The sequence below is a fragment of the Lepidothrix coronata genome, unplaced genomic scaffold (assembly GCF_001604755.1).
Source record: "Lepidothrix coronata isolate B3197 unplaced genomic scaffold, Lepidothrix_coronata-1.0 Scaffold0, whole genome shotgun sequence".
Taxonomy (NCBI): domain Eukaryota; kingdom Metazoa; phylum Chordata; class Aves; order Passeriformes; family Pipridae; genus Lepidothrix; species Lepidothrix coronata.
In genome coordinates, this window is record NW_016690180.1 from 11,588,177 (window position 1) to 11,608,844 (window position 20,668).

The 20,668-nt window shown below is 36.3% G+C and overlaps 1 protein-coding gene across 1 annotated transcript in view; it reads right to left on the reverse strand.

Annotated features, from left to right (window-relative positions):
- The window catches only part of NWD2 (NACHT and WD repeat domain containing 2), a 48,544-nt gene that overhangs the window by 7,603 nt on the left and 20,273 nt on the right, over positions 1-20,668 (reverse strand). The window contains exons 2-3 of the mRNA XM_017824694.1: positions 19,834-19,922; positions 14,701-14,817 (exon numbers count right to left, since the gene is read on the reverse strand). Coding sequence (XP_017680183.1) covers positions 14,701-14,817; positions 19,834-19,922 — 206 coding nt within the window. The remainder of the gene's footprint in view (positions 1-14,700; positions 14,818-19,833; positions 19,923-20,668) is intronic.

A 20,668-nucleotide genomic window follows, 5' to 3' on the forward strand; every position in this document is an offset into this window, starting at 1 on the left:
CCACTGCTTAGGAAAAGTGAAGGAATGTAGGAATTGTGATAGCTCATATAGCCAGGTTCCAGTTTCTGACAGGTCACAGAAGGAATGTAGGAATTGTGATAGCTCATATAGCCAGGTTCCAGTTTCTGACAGGTCACAGCACTTGAGTTCTTCAAGAGGCTTCTCCAATAGAGAGGGATTAGGGGAAAGTTGGGTTTGCCTGACTGCCCATTCAGATCCCACAGCAGTTTGATTCAGGGTGCACATCAAGGAGTCAAGAGATTGTGGCAAATTTGTTCAGTAACTAGAATTATATAATAATTTTAATGAAATGAAATTATCCAATATTTTTATAATCTGAATTTATTTTTTCTATCATTCTAACTAGTAGCTCCCCTCATAGAGAGAACTATGTTGCTTCACATAATGAGATAGCTGGGAAAAATTTTGAAGCTTTTACTGTTCTGATCTCTTCATAGAGACCTATAATTTTTGAATTCTGAAGCTGCAGAGGTTAAACAAAATATAATATTATTTTCCTTCATTCAACTGAGGTTAATAACTCTTATTATGATGAATTGGAAAGCCTTTTAACATTCATGTTGAGGTAGAATTCTCATAAAATTTCTCTCAGAGAAGCTTTTACCTTACATAGAAGTTATTACTGAGAGTTCACTAGGCTACATTTTTTCTGAATTTAAGTCCAGTGGATTCAATAGACAGTTGCCTGAGCAAAGATCAATAGCTGGGCCCTTCATTAACAATACTAAAATGTTAACGTTAATATGTCTGATTTTAATGTACTGCATTAAATTAATTACGTTTGTTTTAGAATTATTCTGTGTACTTTTCTGCTTCTCTGGTATGGTTTGTGCTGTTCTCTTTCCACTGTACTATAGGCAAATAACAATCGGTATCACTTTAAAATTGAAAGACAGATTTTTTTCTTTCATCTGTCACTACAAAAGACATTATGTAAATAATCTCATATTAGGGATCATCCTACTGACTACTTGAGCAAAACACAATAAAAACGAACTTTGATATGATCCAGCAAATCCTAAATACTGTGCTGAGCAGGTCATTTAGAGCAAGGCAATCTCAGGCACTGCACTGATAGAAGTCAGCTGAGGTTTTGGTATTAGTATCTGACTCTGTGTAGCCATCTGAAGAATATTTTGGTAGAAAATGTTATGTTGTAGAAAGTCTTCATGTAGTCACTCCTGTGCTCTCTGATAATTTCAGACTAGCCTCAATCTACAGCCCAGTTTTACTGGCCCTTTAACTGAGGTATTGAAACACAAATCCTTTTCATTTTTCTGGAGAGGATTGAAGTAACTGACACTGTTTTTCTAAAGGACTGTGGTATCACACCCCAGGCTGGAAGCAGGAGGCATGCTGAGTAAGTGCAGCTGTTTTCTACTGAGAAACTGATTCTTGAATGCTGGGTTACACCACATAAACACACCAGGTTCCTGAGGAACAGTTCCTAGATGCACTGCAAGTTTTCCAGTAGCAGTGGCATTGGTAAAGAAAAAAAAGACTAAGGAGTATAAACAGATTATATGCATTTGCTGTAATTTTAAAAGACTATTTGTTTGTAGGGTTACATGACAGCCTTAGGATGGGTGCATTTGGATGCACAGGCTGTGAAAACTACACCTTCCCCCGTGAGACACAAAGGTGAGGCTTGGAAGTAACTCCTTCTCTTTTGGTAACATTATGGTTAAATTTATATCTGTCTGTATAAGTGTAGTCTATCAGGGTACCACAAAACCACTCAAACCTTAAAGGCCTAAATGAGAAGATCTGAATTGCGCTTTTTCTCCAGGGTCTTCAGTGTCTGAACTGCATCCATGCCAGAGGCTTACAGCAGCCTCTGAAAATATCTGCTCTATCTTCAGTTCCCTATAGTTTCAAGTAAATGCAGATTTCTTCTTAGAAAAATAAAGAAAAATGAAGCAACAGGATTGAAAGAAAATACAATTTCTCACAATCTTCATGTTGTTTCATATTAAGTCTACAAATAAAAATTACCATTATTTCAGACCTTTATGAAAAATATTATAGTACTCTACAGTAAGAACCTAAAACTTCAATTTGTGATAATAACATTGCAGCATTTTGATGATTATTATAGGAAATTATTTTTAAAGGGAACAGTAATGTTTACACTGTGTTCATTATCAAGAGACAGTTTTATATGCAGATTCGTGAAGCAAAATCTCCCACCTGATGAGTCATTTTCCTTTAATAGTAAAACATAAATTAAAGATTCATTAGATTGAAGGTGATTGAACTGTATAAATCTACCAGGCTGACAAACATGTATAAAACCCTCAGCAACCATATGTGTCTAACAAAACTTTGCAGAATTAACACAGAGCAATCCAAGCAGTAGCCTTGCTAGCTTTCATAGAATCACAGAATCATAGAGTGGTTTGGGTTGAAAGGAACCTTAAAGATATCTACTTTCAAGCTCCCTGCCATAGGTAGGGACACCTTCCACTAGACCAGGTTGCTCAGAGCTCCAGCCAACATGGCCTCCAACACTTCCAGGGGTGTTTTGTTAAGCCTGAGGCTGAAGTCACTATTAAATGAAGGTTGAAAAACTATTGTTTAGATCAAGATGGGAAATATTTTTCACTCTATTATTCTTGGTGTGGAAAGATATTAAAATTATAGGCATAGTCACAGTAATGACCAAAGGAGAAAACACAGATTAGGATTAGATTTTGAGATATGAGGGATTCACAATGCTTCAGTTCAGACATCATCACTAAAATGTTCATAAACCCTAATACTAGACCTTATATTAAAACAGAACAAACTGAAGTTCTAAATATGCTCAATTCTAACTAAGATATTTAGTGGTAATTTTAATAACAAACAAGCTGTCCAATAACAGCAAGTTATATTAATTACTGGTTTTGCCAACACAGGAAAGATCTGATCCAATGATCTTTTGCTGGGCATCATGGAATCAGTCCTATTTCTCAGTCTTTGTGAAGTTCCACATGTGACACTGAAGTCCTCTCTGCCTTTTCTCAGAGCAGTCCTGGATTGCCAGCTTTTTGAAGAATAAGCATTCGAGAAATCATCTTTGAAGGAATTAAATCTAACCACAAAATTTTTTAATTGCATGTCCAGATCTAAGCACCCCTTAAACAATTTGGTTTTGAAAGATCCATGTTTTTGCAAGATCCATGAGGGATTAGGAAGTATTATTGTCCCCATGTGACACAGGAATTAAGTGCAGGGAATTAAGCCCGAGCAGGGACTCAGAGCTGGGACAGGTATGCAACAGTTAGATAAAACCAGGTAGTGGAAGCTGTTGTTCCTGATTATCAGCCCTGTCCTTACTGAAACTGCTGGCTACTGAACCAGAAAAGCCTTGCCCTCTGGTGATGAGGTCCTGAGCGACTTATATTTCAGCCTGCTAAATTAATGTAAGCTTAAACTAAGATGACTTATTCAAAGTAGAACAGCTCCATTAGGAGAAAGGGTATCTCACATTATTGAAGATGTGTTGAATGCTTCACACTCTGGCCTGAAAATTGTAGGGATTTAAGTGCTTTTAAAATACTGTGGAGTATTAAGTTCATCTGTTGCCAGGGGTTGGTAACTGCTGGTCTTACTGATGTTCCATCCCCAAGAAAACTGTGGATTGCAGTCTGTTATCATGTCACCCCTCACCAGGAGGCAAGAAAACTGGTGAGGAGCAGAATGTATCTAGCAGGCCATCATCTATAGCAGAAAAGGTAATAAGGGAGCACAGCCATGAAGAAAGGGACCTGTATCAAAATCTCTCCTCAACTGAAAGAAGGACAAGTCTGTGGTCACCAGGTATAAACCCTACTCATAAGGGTTCTGGGCATGAATGATGGGGTAACAGTAGCGTCCTGCTAGTGCAGCTCCTTTCTGTACAAGAAATTGCATAGTATTATACAAGTAACTGAATATTAATTGGAGCAGGAACATGAACTTTATCTTTCCATAGTTTTCATGAGTACCCTAAACAAGGGCTACAAAGTGAATGAATCTTCTGGATCCCTCTCTCTTCTGTGGTCACTTGCTCTTCATTGCCTTCTGTGAATCCTGGGGTTAGAGACCTAAGTCCTGCTTCCTTAGCCTTCACTTCTAGGCTTCTTTCCTTTTGTAGTAAAATCTTTCTTATGATATAAACCTTTTTTTTTTTTCCTCTTTAAAGCCATGCATTTCAGTCAAATAGCCATTTTGCTCAGAGAAATGTGTTTTTTTCCTCTACTGCTTACTGTGATGTTCATACATGTGTTAGCTGATAAAAAGTATGTTAGTCTGTAGTGGATCAGGCTTCTATAGACAAAAGAGATACATAAAAAAACACAAGTAAATGATTGACACTTCTACTTAACACCAGGCTTAAAACACATCAGATAATCAGATGCCAATACCCATCAATTTCTTTCAATTGCTCTATATGTATGTATGAAGACAGAACTACTTCAGCATAACTACAAGAAACGCTTCACTGCTTTCAAATCTTACTTTTTACATGCATAGTGGCTACATTATATGTCTGTCTTGTCTTTCATATTAAATTTGGAGGTAGTAAGACAGTGCACTACTTGTGTGAGCCTGCCTAAGTAGCACATTAAAGTCAAGGAAGGCACTCAGAATTGTAACATGTAGGCACGTTTACCTTGTCTGCAGAAATGGGGGCTTAAATGACATAACCAAATATACAGGTAAACCACATCTTGAAAGTCTGAAACAAATGGTCAGGGGACCAGTTTTTAAGGGCCTTTTATTTAATATCCCATTCAAAGAAATTTAGTACAACTGTAGGTCCTTTAGGTTTCTTGCCAGTATATTATAACTCCATTTTAACAGTGTCCTATAGAAATTATGTATGGGATGCAAGATGTGCAGGTGCAGCCAGAGTATTCTGGTGAAAAAAAAAAGAAAATCAAAATAACAGGATTAGCTGGAACTCTCTTTCACAGAAATAAATATGATTTGAATTGAAACCAAGAATTTACTACCAAAACTGATAGAAAAACATATTCTATATTATTATTTTTTTTAACTTAAGGGAACAATAGTCAACTCATCTCAAATTCAAAGCAAAAATGCTAATGGCTAAACAACAATATTGAATCATCTGAACTAAAACCCAGAAAAGTATATTTACTTAAATTTAGTTTCAATACACTAAATAAGTTCAGTAAGGAAAAAAAAAGTGAATTTATTTAAAATCTCAATGGAATATATTTATGTTAAGTGCTTCTTAGGGCAAACTCCAAGCCATTAAATTGAGCTGTACTGAAAACTGAAACCAAGATGAAGAAAGCTATAATAAAATTCTTAATCTAAACCAAGTTTTAGGAAGCTGGAGTTCCAGAGTGCCCAGGAGATGACCTGAAAATAGCTGCCTCTGCTCCTTTTTTTGTACTTCTAGCTGCAATGCGGTACAGTGTAACGACCTCACAATACAAGCACAGAGAGAATACTACTAAAATAAATAAATACATTTGACTGCTTTTCTTGTCTATCAAAGGAAAAAAGTTATGTTGCATTGGTATTAAAACTCCCCAAAATATCACCATTAGAAATAAAAAAAAAAAATATGAAAAAAGGACAAAAATGTAATCTGTGATTTCTGGGATTTACAGGTCAAAGTGCCTTCAGAATAGCATTTTTCTTCTCCTGCCAACAGTTGTAAGGCAGTGCAGCTTAGCAGACAGAATGTTAGAGCTGCTGCAGATCTCTTAAATCTTCTTTCCACTTTTACTGCTTCTTAGTATGGAAACTCGTTGATGCTTTTGCCACTGCCTCAGACTGTCTATCTATAAAATGAGGCTAATGATAGCTTGCAAAATAACCATTTTATTTTAAGTATTTCTATTTTGAAAGATCTTGTGTATTTATGTATCAGCAGAGATGGAACTGTTACTTTACATTGTTTGTCCTGTTTAGTTTTTAAAGGAAAAATGATACCATAGAACAGTATCAAACACTTTCATTTGCTTTTCCTCCATACCGAGGTCATAATAACAGTGTCCATACCTCAATCCTTTGGTTGAAGCCTATGAGTAAAACGATTTAATTTTAGAACTACAGCTGACTGTATAAAACATAAGAAATACAGGTTTTAATTGAGATTATTGAAGTGAATAGGAAGTTGAAGGCATAAAAGGCATTTCTGATCTGAGAAATACATTGTTTTTCCACCTGCTGGGATACATATTTATGTTCCTTGGCTTGAGGAATATTGCAGTACGTTGTTTCACAGAGCCATGCCCTAATTTCTCTCTTCCTTTTTTATCTGGAGGCACTGCAGAAGTACCGTGGGGGGGTGATATGAGTTTCAGAAACTTGAGATGGGTCTTGGTTTCAGTTCCATGAAAAACAAAAAGGGCTGTTGAACTCCTTGTAAGAAAACTGACTGGAATTAGGACTGGAAGGGTAAGGTGCAAGTGCTGAAGTCTTTTGCTGTGAGTACTGTTCCTGACATAAGATATAAGAAGAAAATGATGGTGGAGTTTCTTGATGCTTGACCTGTCTTTCAGAAAATTAAAGAGAGCAGCCAAATCTAGCTGTAAATGTACCACTTCCCTCAACTCTGAACTTCACCCACAGTGCAGTATTTTTAAATCTCAAAGCTTTTCTCTAGTGGTAGGGAGATATGAAATAACGATGAGTAATATTTCAAGACATAGTGGGTAGGAGCTAACAGTCTACCTTACAGAGGGAATGTGTTTCCTCAGAAGAAATTCGTGACCTGCTTCCCTGATACACTTTGCTTCATCAGAACTCTCCTTTTTCCTGGCTGAGAAAATACCAGTGGTCTTCCTCCACATTCTTCCTGCCTTCTACATGATCATGAAGCACCAGTTTAGCTCATTTTGCTGCCGGCTCTTTGACCAGCCTAAGCATAGATGCAGGTGAGAAAACCAGGCAAAAAGAATACAATTAGGGAAGAGATCTGTGAATAAAAGTAGGGTAGAGGAAGGATTGGAGAAGATTTTGCCTACCTCTGCCTAGAGGTTTGAGCTGCTCACTCACTCTGATTCTCCTCCAAACAAATGCATTATTCTCACTCTGCTCTGTTTTTGAAATTGTGTGGGAGATTTCTTGACAGGCATGTACATTTTTCCTTTCACATAAAGCTCAGGTCCTTGTAGGTAATTCCTACTGCAGTCCAGATTTCTGTCAACTCTCTGACAGGTCCCGTAACACTTTACAACAGTAGAACTGGGTAGAAAAACAAACCACAAGGGTTAGGTTTAATAAAAGACTGTAGCACATATCCCACACTAAAGCCAGTAACCTTCTCTGTGGAAATCACTACCCTGCCTACAGCAAGTGGGAAACATACCTTTCTTGGAAACAGCAAGGAGACGAATATTGTCTTTTAGAGGAGGGCATGGTGGTGTAACCTCCTCTGCTTTGTAAAATAATCACAACACTCATCCAAGCTATAAGGAACTGTGAAAGGGCTTGAAACCCTGCGTTGCACCTCAGAGGTGAAGTGTGGCTAATGGAAAAAAGCTTCTTCTAGTATTGCAGTTTAATATGCCTTACTGAGCATCCAGGGACACAGGTGTCAGAGAGGCAGAAAGGAAGAAGATAACTCTGAGCCTATCACTGTAGTCAGCTGGGAGGCCAGGGCACTGGCTTCTGGACACCAAACCCCAGGGTTAAATGCATTCTTACTGCCCTCTTTGGTATGCTTCCTATGCAAGTGGCCATATCTTTACTTTCTGGGAAATATGATCTTGCTAATATTTATCAGAAAGGCTGTTTAGTTTCTAGATTTCCATTTTGGGATGGTATTTATGTGACAAATGATGAGATAAAGTTGAGCATGGCAAAAAGGGCTGAATTAGACACTTAAGGGATTGACAGAGATACATTTAGTCTGGAGTAACCTCCAAAGTTGCAGCAGCTGTGGAGGGGTTTTTAGGACAGGAAAACCTATCTAAATCCCACTGTAAGCACATACATACACTCTTTATTGGAAATAGACCTATATATTTATGCTTTTTTTTGCAACATAATTAAGCTGTTTTTCTCACTAACATATGGAGCTGCTATGAAGGTATTAGAAAGTGTTATTTACGAGTATTATCAGAGGGAGAGATCACTAATAGCATAAGGGAATTTTTAACACCCCTTCAGATTTTAGGAATACTGAAGCTAGTTATAAGATGACATGACATTTCACTGCAAATTTCTTTTTTCTATTTCTTTTTCCCTTCTTATTAAAGCTAAACAGATTGGTATTTATTGAGTCTACAAATGAAAACTGATTTTGTAATTAAATGTCAAGAAAACGATTTCACAACTTACATAGAATAATGCAGTTACTGGGAGCCTGATATGACCCATGACTGTGTAGTGTGCACCTAAAAACACCATTAATAATTGTTTTATGTATAACATAAATGAAGGCCCAAAGGCAAATTTTTAGTATAAGTGACATTAGTTCTGGGAGATTATAACACACCCAGAATTTAGACTTTATCACAGTATGCAAAACAAGTACCAGAACATAACATCAACTCTGCTTTGCAAGTACATGTGGAATGGCCTAGATTCTTTATTTTGACTAGTTCCTTGATTTTGATGATTTTTATTTAAGATTTTTGTATCCTTATGCGCTAATTGTAACAAAACATTATTTTTTCCAAGCTAGTTGGCATTGGCTTTAGGGCTTGTTTTTTGGGTCAGTTGGTGTCTGGTACTCTCTTAAACTTATCAATCTAGTCCTTCGAAGATGAAAAGAAATTATTAGAAAATTCCTTGCATGAGAAGAGTATAATTTTCCTTTCCCTACAATGCTAGCAGTATGATGTCCTAGTAAACTTAAGACTGATGCAGGATTATTAGTCCCTTTTTAATGTTCTTAAGTATTTGCATGCATTCCCTACTTTTCACATGCTTGGAGGGAAAGAACTCTTTTTACTGTTTATTAAATTATAAATTTGGAGGAGGATAAAAAGGACAGTAGTACAGGTGCACGACAAAAAGAACTATTTTCTATGAAAAGAAGCTAATAATCTAAACTGCAATAACAATTAAGGAAAGAATGCAAAAATGTGGAAAGGATCTTCAAAGAAGCTGATCTGAAGGAAAAAGACTACAGCAATCACTGTGATAACAGAGATAAAGGCTTTCCTTGTCTCCATAAACCAAATCCCTTAGGCACTTGACAAAGGTTACAGCTTATCAAAACCAGCATTACTTAAAGTGTTCAGAGTGTCAACAATCTTTACAGTCATTTCACATCACCAAACCTGGGTCTGTTATTAACCTGTTAACCAAAGGATCTCTGAAGTGGATCTCTGTAAAAGGGAAGGTGTATACCCTAGAAGCAAGCAACAGTATTAATATCTCTCTTTGAACTTACCAAATGCCTGCTAAATACTGTAAAGTATGCTGTTTCTTTACACAGAAGTAGCACTGCAAGGTTTAGAATCCCCTCCACCCCCCTCACTTCTGTAGAATAGCTGATGTTTGATCTACCATTTCATTTGTAGGGCAGATGGTTACATCTAGCTGATTACAATAATACCTCAGAAGATGGTTTGGTAAAGCTCATGAGGGTCAAGAGACACTAAATCTCATAAATGTCATGCAGCCTATTTTCTCCTCTACAAATAATAAAGAATGATGGAAACATGACTTCACGTTAATCTTGTTTTCGCTAAAATGGTCATTCATATTAAACATAATACTTAATCTTTCTGGAACGCAGCACCAAAAAATATATTTCTGTCAAGAAAAAGAAGTACAGTGACTTAGCAGAAAATATGTGCACTCTTCTGGTTGAAGATGAAAGCTATTTTAAGACTACATAAAAAACCATGCAGTTTCTATGTTCCATGGAAAAGCTGTCTGATGAATCTTGTACCTATTTTCAATGGGCCACATTTAAAAAATGGGTAAGAATTTTAGATTTAGAGAATCAGAGATGATTCACAGGACAATACATTCCCATCCTTAAAGCAAATGAAGGAATTCACTTACAATAGCTTAATCATATTATATCCCCCCATCCTTGATTTCACTTTCTGTGTATATCCGTTGTTCAGAGACAAACTACACTGAAAGGGATAGACACCCTTTAGCTCTTAGTCTGGAGGCTCTGAAAGAAGACCAAAGCTTGCTGAGGGGAAAGTTGCATAATATGACTTTAAAATTTATCACTTTATTTACTTTGAAGGGCTTAAAAAAATAGGCAAAGCTCTACTTTGACATTCACAGAAAAATCTTTCCTCTTGCCCAAGTCCACATAAATCAGGATTATTGTCTGCAGACATATACTTTACTCCAGATCAATGCCAACAAGTCCTATGGAGCCATTCCTGATATGCTGTATGAACACAAACCCACTTATGTTAGATGGAGTCCTTATTTGGATGGGTTTTGAATCAGATGACGAATAAGAATAAAATTCATAATTTGATATTTCTTTCTTGGAAGAGCTGGACTGTTGTACCATGTCTGGCTCCAGCTATTTCTCCCTATTCACTTGAAAACTACATACAGAACTGCTTCCTTGAGGAAAATTAAATACTGAATTGCCCAAGCACAGGTTTGGTTGAATTTCCAAAAGCAGAGGGTGCTTAGCATTCCCCCTAATGTTTTAGTATAGACACATTTGACTGACTTTAGCCTCTCTAACTTAAATTGTGTGGCAATTTTCCCAGGAGAGCAAAAGCAAAATATAATTCATGCATTCCAGAACCCATATATATTTAGTTTTCACATTAGGAATAAATCCTAGAGTAACACCAGGACTGAGATGGGAGTTGAGGACATTCAGCAGAGCTGGAGTAATATAATTTGGAATTTTCTCTGAGCTGGAATGCACTCAAAATTAATTATCAACCATTTGTACTAAGCAGAGAGAGTGTAGCAGTGTACTTAATGGAATGATTAAAGCATGCATTATACAGTAGGAACAAAAAGATACAGACAGTAAAAAACATTTCACTCCTCAATTTACCATACTTCCTCTTCAACTTCAAGGTGATTTAAGGACATGACAAATATTGCAAATTGCTAATATTCTTTGAAAATTCTACGGGAACCCCAAATTTATAATGCTAGGTCTTTAGCTCTGTGAAAGTGGAGTTTTATGCTTCCCTAGGGTCTGTTCAGGAAGGGATGCATGTGCTGCTCTTGATTTCAGTCCTGTCCATGCCCTGGACTGAGAATGGGGAAAAGAGCTTTTAGGCATCCACAGTTGGTCTGTGGTAAGCAGAGCTTCAGAAATACACTGGGGGATACCTCAGCAACCCAGTGAAAATGCAAGGGGTGATGCAGGAGCTCAAGTTGTTTAGATGTGGAAATTCTTGAGGACATGGGGAGACCCATTGCAAAATATTTGGTGTTTCTCATATTTCTGAGTGGTCATCTTCAAAGGTCAGCCCTGTTCTCCATTAGCAAACAAGGAAGATTATTGTTAACAAGCTGACAATAATTTGAGAGGTATAATGTAAATTACAATAGCTGTTCAGAGTAGGTAGAAAATGTTTTTATTATTCTTTGGACCAGGTGATTTGAATGATGGGTAGAGAGAATCTCTAAGGTTTGTAAAATCCCAAACATATTTAATCGAGCAAACCTTTACAGGTAACAGACTACCATTTCATTTCCATTTCTATTTTGAATTTTACAGTCTTCCAGGAGACAGTCATGCAAGGACAGCAGTTCAGGCAAAGACTGTGTGGTGCCACACAGATGGAAGAGAGCACCCACATGTTATAACTTGCAGGGTGTGTTTTAAGAGAAGTGCAGAGAAGCCTGACAGTTTTCTCATCTGTACTAAAGCCTTAACAACAGCAGGTCAGTACTAGAGTATTAGTTAGGGAGTATCAGTAAAAGGGAAATAAACTTATTCTGCAAATAATTACTATAGACTAATGACACCCTAAATACCTCATGGCCTTAACTGAAATCAAGCACTGTATTTGAGTTCCTAAATTAGCAGTCTAATGTCTCCTTGTTAAAGGAAAAACAGTTATCCAGAAGATGACTCAGGTATTACTGGAGATATCTGTATGTTCCTATTTATTGTAAAAGATGTCAAGACTAGATCTGTAATAGATGAATCCTGTTCATGACCAGTGCTAGTTGTGGGATCATAACATAACCTTTATTGTCTCTCTAACATCCTGTCTGTGTTACCATCTCTTACAAATTCACTAGGAAACATAATGTAACAAAATGCAAAAGTTCCAGTGATGCACTGAGTGCATTTTTTCCTTTGGTATCATTGTGCAATGCAGAGTTTATAAAGTTCACAATTTAATAAATACACTGCATTTTAATCTCTCCATGTAGATTCCAGAGAAAACTAGTATAATTTCTGCATAAAATTTGTATGAGAAGTATTTTCCCCACAGAAATAGTACCTTTCCCGTCATAAATGGATCTCGATAAATTACTCTGTAAATCAAAATTAGCATGGTATATATTTGCCTATAGTAAAGGCTATGAGTATTTAAATGATCACATATAATAGGGACTGATTTTGCACAGCAGAAAAACCCCAAACAAAAACACCAACCTAACAAAAAGCCTCAATTTAAGCAAAAAACCAAACAATTCCTCTCTCCCTTAATTGAATCAAGTGTTAATAGAGCTCAGGCAGCAGGTAAGAGGGGGACTATACATTCTCAAAGACAGTGTTCACAGCAAATTAATTACACCTTTTTTTTCAGAACTGCTTTCTCCTTTGTGTTTATGAATATGTGTTAATTTAGATTTTGTTGCTTCATATCTGCAGAAAAGCTGAGGAATTCCAGCGTAGGCACTGCACTAATTTAAGAACTGAATTTTGTTTTCTCTCCATCTGATATCACAATGCAGGCACAAAGTGCCATAAAGAAACACTTTCTAAAATCAATCCATACCTAGTAGTTAATTCTGAATAGTCCAATTTAATCCCAGATCTGTGTCTCAATTCAAAAAGCGGTAATTGATAAGTACAAAAAAATACCCAGCTGAATGGAAGCAGCACATTTTATAGAACTTTCTCAAGAAATGGGAAGTTGCCCAAAGCCTGCAGTGCCAAAGTCAGCTTTTAATTATGTTACTATAAATTAAAACTAATTACGCCTTGTTGGAGTAGAATCATCTTCAATTTGTGTTGTAAATGAAATAAACCCCATCTCACTACGGTACAGCAGGGCAAAAAACAAATGTGCATAAACTGATTTCTGTAGTTTTGCCAGTCATTGGGAGAGCTATTACTTTGGCCCATACTTGGAAAACGTGAAATAAATATTGAAATCGTTGGCTCACTGCAACCTCTTTGCTAACAGTTTTGTTCTGTTTAAAAATTCTGATTTGGCTTGATTTTTTTCCTTAGTAACAATATCAGGCAGGCAGTTCTTAAAAGCTTCAAGATTCTGAGCTGCTAAAATATGCAGCAATAGTTCATGACAAGGTTTCCTTCACTGTGAAAGATTTTACAACATCCATATCTAAGGACACTGGGTGCTGCTACAGGAAAAACGCCATGCCTTTCTGTTCCAACTTTGGTTTTTTTCATCAAGGGAAGATAAAAAGTAGAAAAATAAACCCAGAAAACTAAATTTAGTCACATAAGATGAAAGACACCCAGCCTCTCTAGAGATCTGGGCCAGTGTGTGCTTGTGAAAAACAGTGTCACAACAGCATCAAACCCATTCACTACTCCAAGCGCTGGGCTCCTACGGTCAAGCTGAGGACAGCTCTTGTTCCCCAGGCCTCTGAAGCTAAATAACAAAGTGAGACAAGCAGGTGAATGAATGAGAGCCAGAGAGATCTTTTTAAGGGTGTGATAAAAGTACAGAATGACACATGCTACAGCTTGCTCTTTGTCTAATCTTTGGCATGGAGAGACGTGATCTCCAGCCTTCATAGCAGGCAGTGTTCTGTATCCCTTCCAACCCCAAGGGATTCTGTGGTTTCAGTTCACTAAATCTTTAACATTCTTCCCTTAAAAAAAATAATCAAGGACTTGCAGGTTTTTTTCAGAACTCTTCTCTGTCTTATTATGACAAGTCTAAGGATTACAGATCACTTAACTACGTTTAGGTAGAAGAGGAGAAAAATACCTTTTCTAAATTATTTTCTTAGCAAATGTATTATAGAAAATAAAATTTGGAATAGCAAAGGCATGGCCTTAAGATTGTTTTGCCATGAAGTCTAACAAGGGACCATGGAGAGAACAATCAGTTGTATATCAGTATATCACAGACTCAGTCTCCTCAGGTTGTCACTGACCTCCAGTCTTTTCACTCGCTAATACCTGATATCCTAACTTGTTGTGGGTTTATGACCCAAAACAGCAAATGCTGATCAGAGCAGACAGTTCTTTGCTGCTGCTGGTTTTTTGTTGTCTTTTTAGGCCAGCCGGTAGTGCATGTGTGAGAAGTACCAAGAATTAATTAATTGTGGCCTCCTTAAACAAGTTGTCCACAATTCTGTTGTGATAGTAGTACAGTCATGCTCCTCTTGTTATGGGGCCCGATCATAAAAGATCCTTCCTTCCTCTCCACTAATACTGAGTAATCACTGTTAATCTACAAAGCTGTATAGGGAAACATTTGGATGCAGCATAGCAAGGAATATAAAATATTTTAGAAAGAAGAAAATCATGCATTTGTCACTGAATCATGCATGTTAGGATAGATAACATTATATTTTTTTTGGAAAGTAAAACATTATTTTTGTACCCACAACAAAACATGGACCTGCAGAACTTTTCAAGCAGTCTTCTAACAGCTTCATACGAGTCTTTTGCAGCTCTGGACTGTCCCACTCATCTGCTTCAACTCCCCAGTATAAGTCTATGACCTGGAAAATAGTATGCAACATAGTTACTTATCATATGCTCTTGCTACTGATCAAATTAAAAATTAGCTTTGTCAACATTCCATACCCTGCTAAGCATTCCTTTGCAGTGCAGTAAAAACCAATGAGGTCTATATCCAGTCCTTACACAGACTGGCAGGGTTTTCTCAGGTTAATGACAATTCAAGCCTCTCACTTTCCCTCCCAGATAGTCCCTCCTGGGACAGTGTCTCATTTAATAGTCATATTTTTGTGCAAAGATTAGCATGAGGAGATCTTGATTTGATGTAGTTTTTATTTGCTACTAGATTGCATATAACGGGTAGGCAAGAATAATGACAAAAACATTGAAAAAAATCCTAGCTCCATGAAAATTAATGGGAGTTTCATTGTGGATCACAGTCAAGACCATGACTTGACACCCTGTGTCACTTGTATCCACAGGATACAAACTCATCCTGTGCATGTGGCTCGAAAAAAATAATAGGTATTGTTCTATAATATTATACTTCCTTTGTTAGTTGATCCTTGTACTTTGAAAGAGCAGAGATTGTATAAATATAAAGTGGTAGACAGATTGCTGTCCAGACTTTTGTCTGTAGCTACTGACTCAGTTTTCTGATGCTAATTAGTTGGAAACAAACTCCTGGGAGAAATTGGAATATGGATGCTAAATTTATTTGAAGAAATTAAGTGATGAAATGTGATTTCACTACACATTTTAACTAAAAGGCTGAATTTTCACTCAGGGAAATCGAATTTAAAAGAATAGGGATCATATGTCTGAGTTTCTTTTGGTACAAAAGTTATGGCACGTGCTACTGCTCTTTTCATTTAAGCTACTATTGGTTCTTAACATCTTGTATATAACTTGAACAAACACAATGAAGTCCAAATGGACAGTTTAAAAAAGCAATCAAAATTGTATTAAGACATGAATATATTACAATATTATTTATTGCCATATTGATTGTACTGTGGAAGCACTCTGATGCTTCTATAAGTAACAGAATGATAAAACTAGCTGTTGTCTACACAGATTATAACATCAGCATGAAGACCTAATATAAGAACGAATAATGAGTTGATGTAAAAGTAATATTCATCAGTTTCAAGCTGGTTAATCTTCTTAGAATTACACCAATAAATACCAAGTTTTAAGACCAAATCCTACACCTATTTATGCCTATGCATAATTTCACTGTCAACTGTCTCACTGGTTATTTCTGCCAGAAAAGTTTGGGATGCTCCTCAGTGTTTGCTGGAGCAGACACATTGTTGCTAAACACAAGAGGTAGTGTCTTGTGTGACTGATGATGAGTGAAAAAATCCAAGGTATGGAATGCATTGTAGCTTACACTGCCAAGAAAATACACTCGATATCTTTATCTTTTACAGAAACTGTGTTCCAAAATTTTGCTGGAACATGCATTTTCTATGGTACAAAACTGCATTTCAAACAGCCTTCCCCTCATTTGCACTGATTTCTTTTTCTTTCTCTTTCAGTCTCATTAGGAAAAATATGTTCCTTTCCTCCTCTTTCCTTTCTGTAATTTATCAATAAAACTTTATTATTGACCTTCACATTGAATTCATCTGTCTGATTAATTGCATTATGTATGATAAAGCTAAAATGTGGCAGTCATAAAATCCTTTGCATACAGATCTTAGCATACTATCAAAAACAAGTGAATTACTGGTTGAAATAATTTATTGTGCGGCTCAAGTTCTTCTGAAACATAAAGGCAAGTTTTATTTTAATTAACTGTTCAGAAATCATGTTAATTCTGTAAACGTGAAGAGGAAATTCCCTGCAATACCAGATATTGTAGGGGCTCAGCAGCTGCGTTCTGTGTGTTATTTTTATGGGGTAACACAATTTTGGCACATAGTATCTTAATGTGTTACAATTTTGCCCTGCAAAAGTAAATATTTTACCCATAAAACCTCTGAAGACACCAAGAAATTCAAAATTAAAGTCTCATCAGTTATTCTTTATACTAACTAAAACGAATAGGATTTACAAAATTAAAGAAATGGAACAAGGAGACAACTATATCTGATGTTGAAGCATATTTTAACTTACATTTGAAAAAATGGTATGACAAAAATGCACTCTAACTTTCAGAAAGGCTGCCAAGGTGATACGACAACCAGTGCCCTGTGCAAGAGCTACTTGCACACAGTGGACTGACACTGGTCTAGTTCAATTCCACATCAGTCATCTAACAGAGTTTTTGTTCATAATTCAGTGTTTTATTTTGCTTACTTTAGCTTTTGTCCTACCAATCTTACAGTTTCACAGATTTTTCTGAGGAGACGAAATAATTTTATCTTTATCACTTCCAAGAGCTTAAAAAAGGCATTAAAAAATTTAATTCATGACAAATTCCACTTTCCTTCTAGCATATATATCTCCTGGTGAAAATTGTTTGAAACGGTTAATTGTCCTGAAGAAGAAAAGAGTATGCTACTAACTAACTATGGTTAATTATCTTCCCAAAATTTTCAATTACAACCACTTTCTTTAACCTCTAGATCCTCTCCTATAAAAATACTGTGTTTCAGGTCAAAAACACTATGCACTCTGGAAATCTTTTACTCAGATTGCTTGCTTTCTGTCTTCACCAATACCTATTTTTTCCAGAAACATTTTCTGATTCAATGAAAAGTCCATTGAGCAAACAAATTCATAGTATGATTGAATACAGTCAGTTATGCTTCCACACATATGGTGATTATGTTCTCCCACCAAATTGATGATCACATGCTTTGCAACAACTAAAACACTTTTGAGTGCACCCAGATGACTCACTGAAAGCTGGAGTAATGCATGTACTCAAATGCATTTAATTTGGGTCATGATTTATCAGGTAGAGGGTGTCCTGAATAGTGCATTTTGTGGTAGTGACACACAAGGTAGTTCTTGTTTGGTCAGCAGAAGATTACATATCAGGATGAAAAGTTATGTGTTCTGCTCTGTGCCGAGAAATATAAATTTATCCCTTTATCTGAAAAGTACATAATACTTTATTGATGCCACTGCACTAAAAACTGTAGTCTTGATTTTTCATGCTAACCTCAGAAACTCAGCTTATCAGGATTGGCATAGGCAAAAAAAATATGTTTTGCTAAAGTCTACCTCAGAGCCTCTTTCAAAAAGCTTTACTATTTTCCCTTGGTAATTTTTGTACATTTTCCTACTTTGCTTCCACAGAAATATGATAGCTTTCTAGCTGTTTTCAGAACTATGTCAGTGGAGCTGTCTCTCAGACTTCATATCACATAAAGATGCTCCTGGTGTTGAAACTATATAATAAACTAATTTGCTTCCATGAATATCAACTACAGTAAACTTAATTATTCATCCCCTAGAGACCACATTACAATCTGTTTGAAGAAAGACATGCTTCCTCTCACAAAGAACTCAGTGGATTACGATCTACTTGGAAGAGACATTTTCTTCCTGTCATTGAGATGTCTCCTCAAAGATGACTGAGAAATAAAGGGTTGATATTTTCCATGACTATCACATAGTAGTAATACGAGAAAAATATTATTTAAATATCTTTTGCCATTCCTTTCATGTACTACTGCAGCTGGGACTTCCCAATCAGCTGATGAGCTAGGACCTTCAGATGAAATTCTTTTATAGCCATAATCAAAAATCACTCTGGAATTTACCACCATGCAGATTCAGCAACTTCACTGTGACTCAGGGAATTAAAACCAAATATCCTAATTTAAGAACTTGTTATTTTGATTAAAAACCAGCTGCATGTGCATCAGGAATAATACACTGGGAGGAACAGGATGTTGCATAAAAGGCATTAATTGTTTCCAAGTAAACTACACTCTGGAGAGATGAGTTAGGGGTGGGGTCACTAAGGATGTGAGGAAGGCTTGAGGATGTATAGCCATAATTTTTGGAAAACAACATTTTTAGAACATTGTAAGCTTTATTTGTTTCTCTTAGCAGAGAGCCAGTTTCAGGCCTGCTGACATATAAGGGATTGTGAATTAGGATATAATTGACTTAAAGTACCAGTGACTTTAACAGTAATGCCAAACACACATTTTTAAGTCTTTATTACCAGTTGGCTCTTGCCAACGATGTGTATGGGTCTATGTCTCTCATAATACAAAGGAAAATATGAACTGACTGAAGCAATGGGAATGTTACAATTGACACTAAAGGAAGCAAATTCCATAGTATATAATCACAATAGAAATGTTCCATGTTCAATTCATTTTGGTAATCCAGTTTGTGTATTCACCTAGTTAAATTATTTTCCACATTACAGTGGAACTTAAGTATGGTTTCCAGAAGCACAACACTAATTCAGATGTAAAATGATTTCTTCTTATACACTATGAATATCTAAAATAGAGGTCGTTTCATTAAGTTTCGAAAGCTAAGGCCATCAGTTTGTTGCCATATTACTTTTACTACCAATGCAATGTTACACTGTAAAACTGTATGTTTTCATCTATGCAGAATTTACCTCAAATCTGCTTGTAAAATAATTTAAGTACATCAACGGCTGAGAGAGATAGGCCTGTTTAGCCTCTAAAAGAGATGAATGAGAGGGGATCTTATCCAAGTATACAGATATCTTAAAGGTGGGTGTCAAGAGGATGGAGCCAGGCTCTTCTTGGTCGTGCCAAGCAATAGGACAAGAGGCAACAGGCAGAAACTCATACACAGGAAATTCCACTTGTATATAAAGAAGAACTTCTTTCTGTGACTGTGACAGAGCACTGGAAGAGATTGCCCAGAAAGGTTATGGAGATATTCAAACCCATCTGGAGGCAATCCTGTACAACCTGCTTTAGCAGGGGGGTTGGACTAGATGACCTCCAGTGGTCCATTCCAACCCCAACCATTCTGCATGTGATTCTGTGAAATAAAGTTTTTGAAATTTTTTATTTTATCAGTGATATTTAAAAAGGTTATCTATTCTAACTAGAGTTAATATCAGGAAAAAATAATGCAAGATTCAACACAACAAAACCTACCTGAAATTCCAGGCCATAGTTTTCCCTGCAGAATTCTCTCAGCTTAGGATACACATGTTCTCTTAGGGCGCCCCTTTCTGCTATTGTATCTGTGTTGGGGAAAAAGATGTTATTAACAATATTTATATAAACGCTGTTCTTTTAGTCAGGCTTACAGATTTATCCCATAAAAAAGAGCCCTTAACACATACACACAGAGAGTGCTTTGGAAATCAAGTGCTGGGATTTAATCCCCAAACTGTACATTGTACAAACACATGGAAGCGTTTGCATGTGCAACAGCACATGTAAAAACACGTGTTTGTATTTGGCAAAATTGTGCTTCATACATATCTTGTATTGCAGCCTATTTCAATACAGTGAAGCTGAATTAATATCGTAATTCAGCAGTCAGAATTTCTTTATCAGTTTGACTTCTATTTAATTTTCAGAAAGCTGAATTTTACAAATAAGGAATACCATAGAACAAAGAGATATACCAAAGATGAAAGAGATCTCAATACTAGAAATAAACTGATAACATGAATTAATTATATTGTTTCAAACACTATCACTTTCTTCACCGTCTTTAATCCACTAGTATCTTAAAAACATTATTTATCATTAATAACATAATTTACAGGATCTTATGGCCCAGATGATTCCTCCTATAATACTAAATGCACAGTTCTGATATCACATTACTCTCACCATGCAAAATGACATGTATTTTGATAATGAAGTACAATATGGCAATGACACCAAAATTTTTATTAAGTTCTGTCTAAGTTAATCTAAACACATTTATGTAAAGCATATCCCTCACACATACTGTCAAATGTGAAGTGAATTTGGT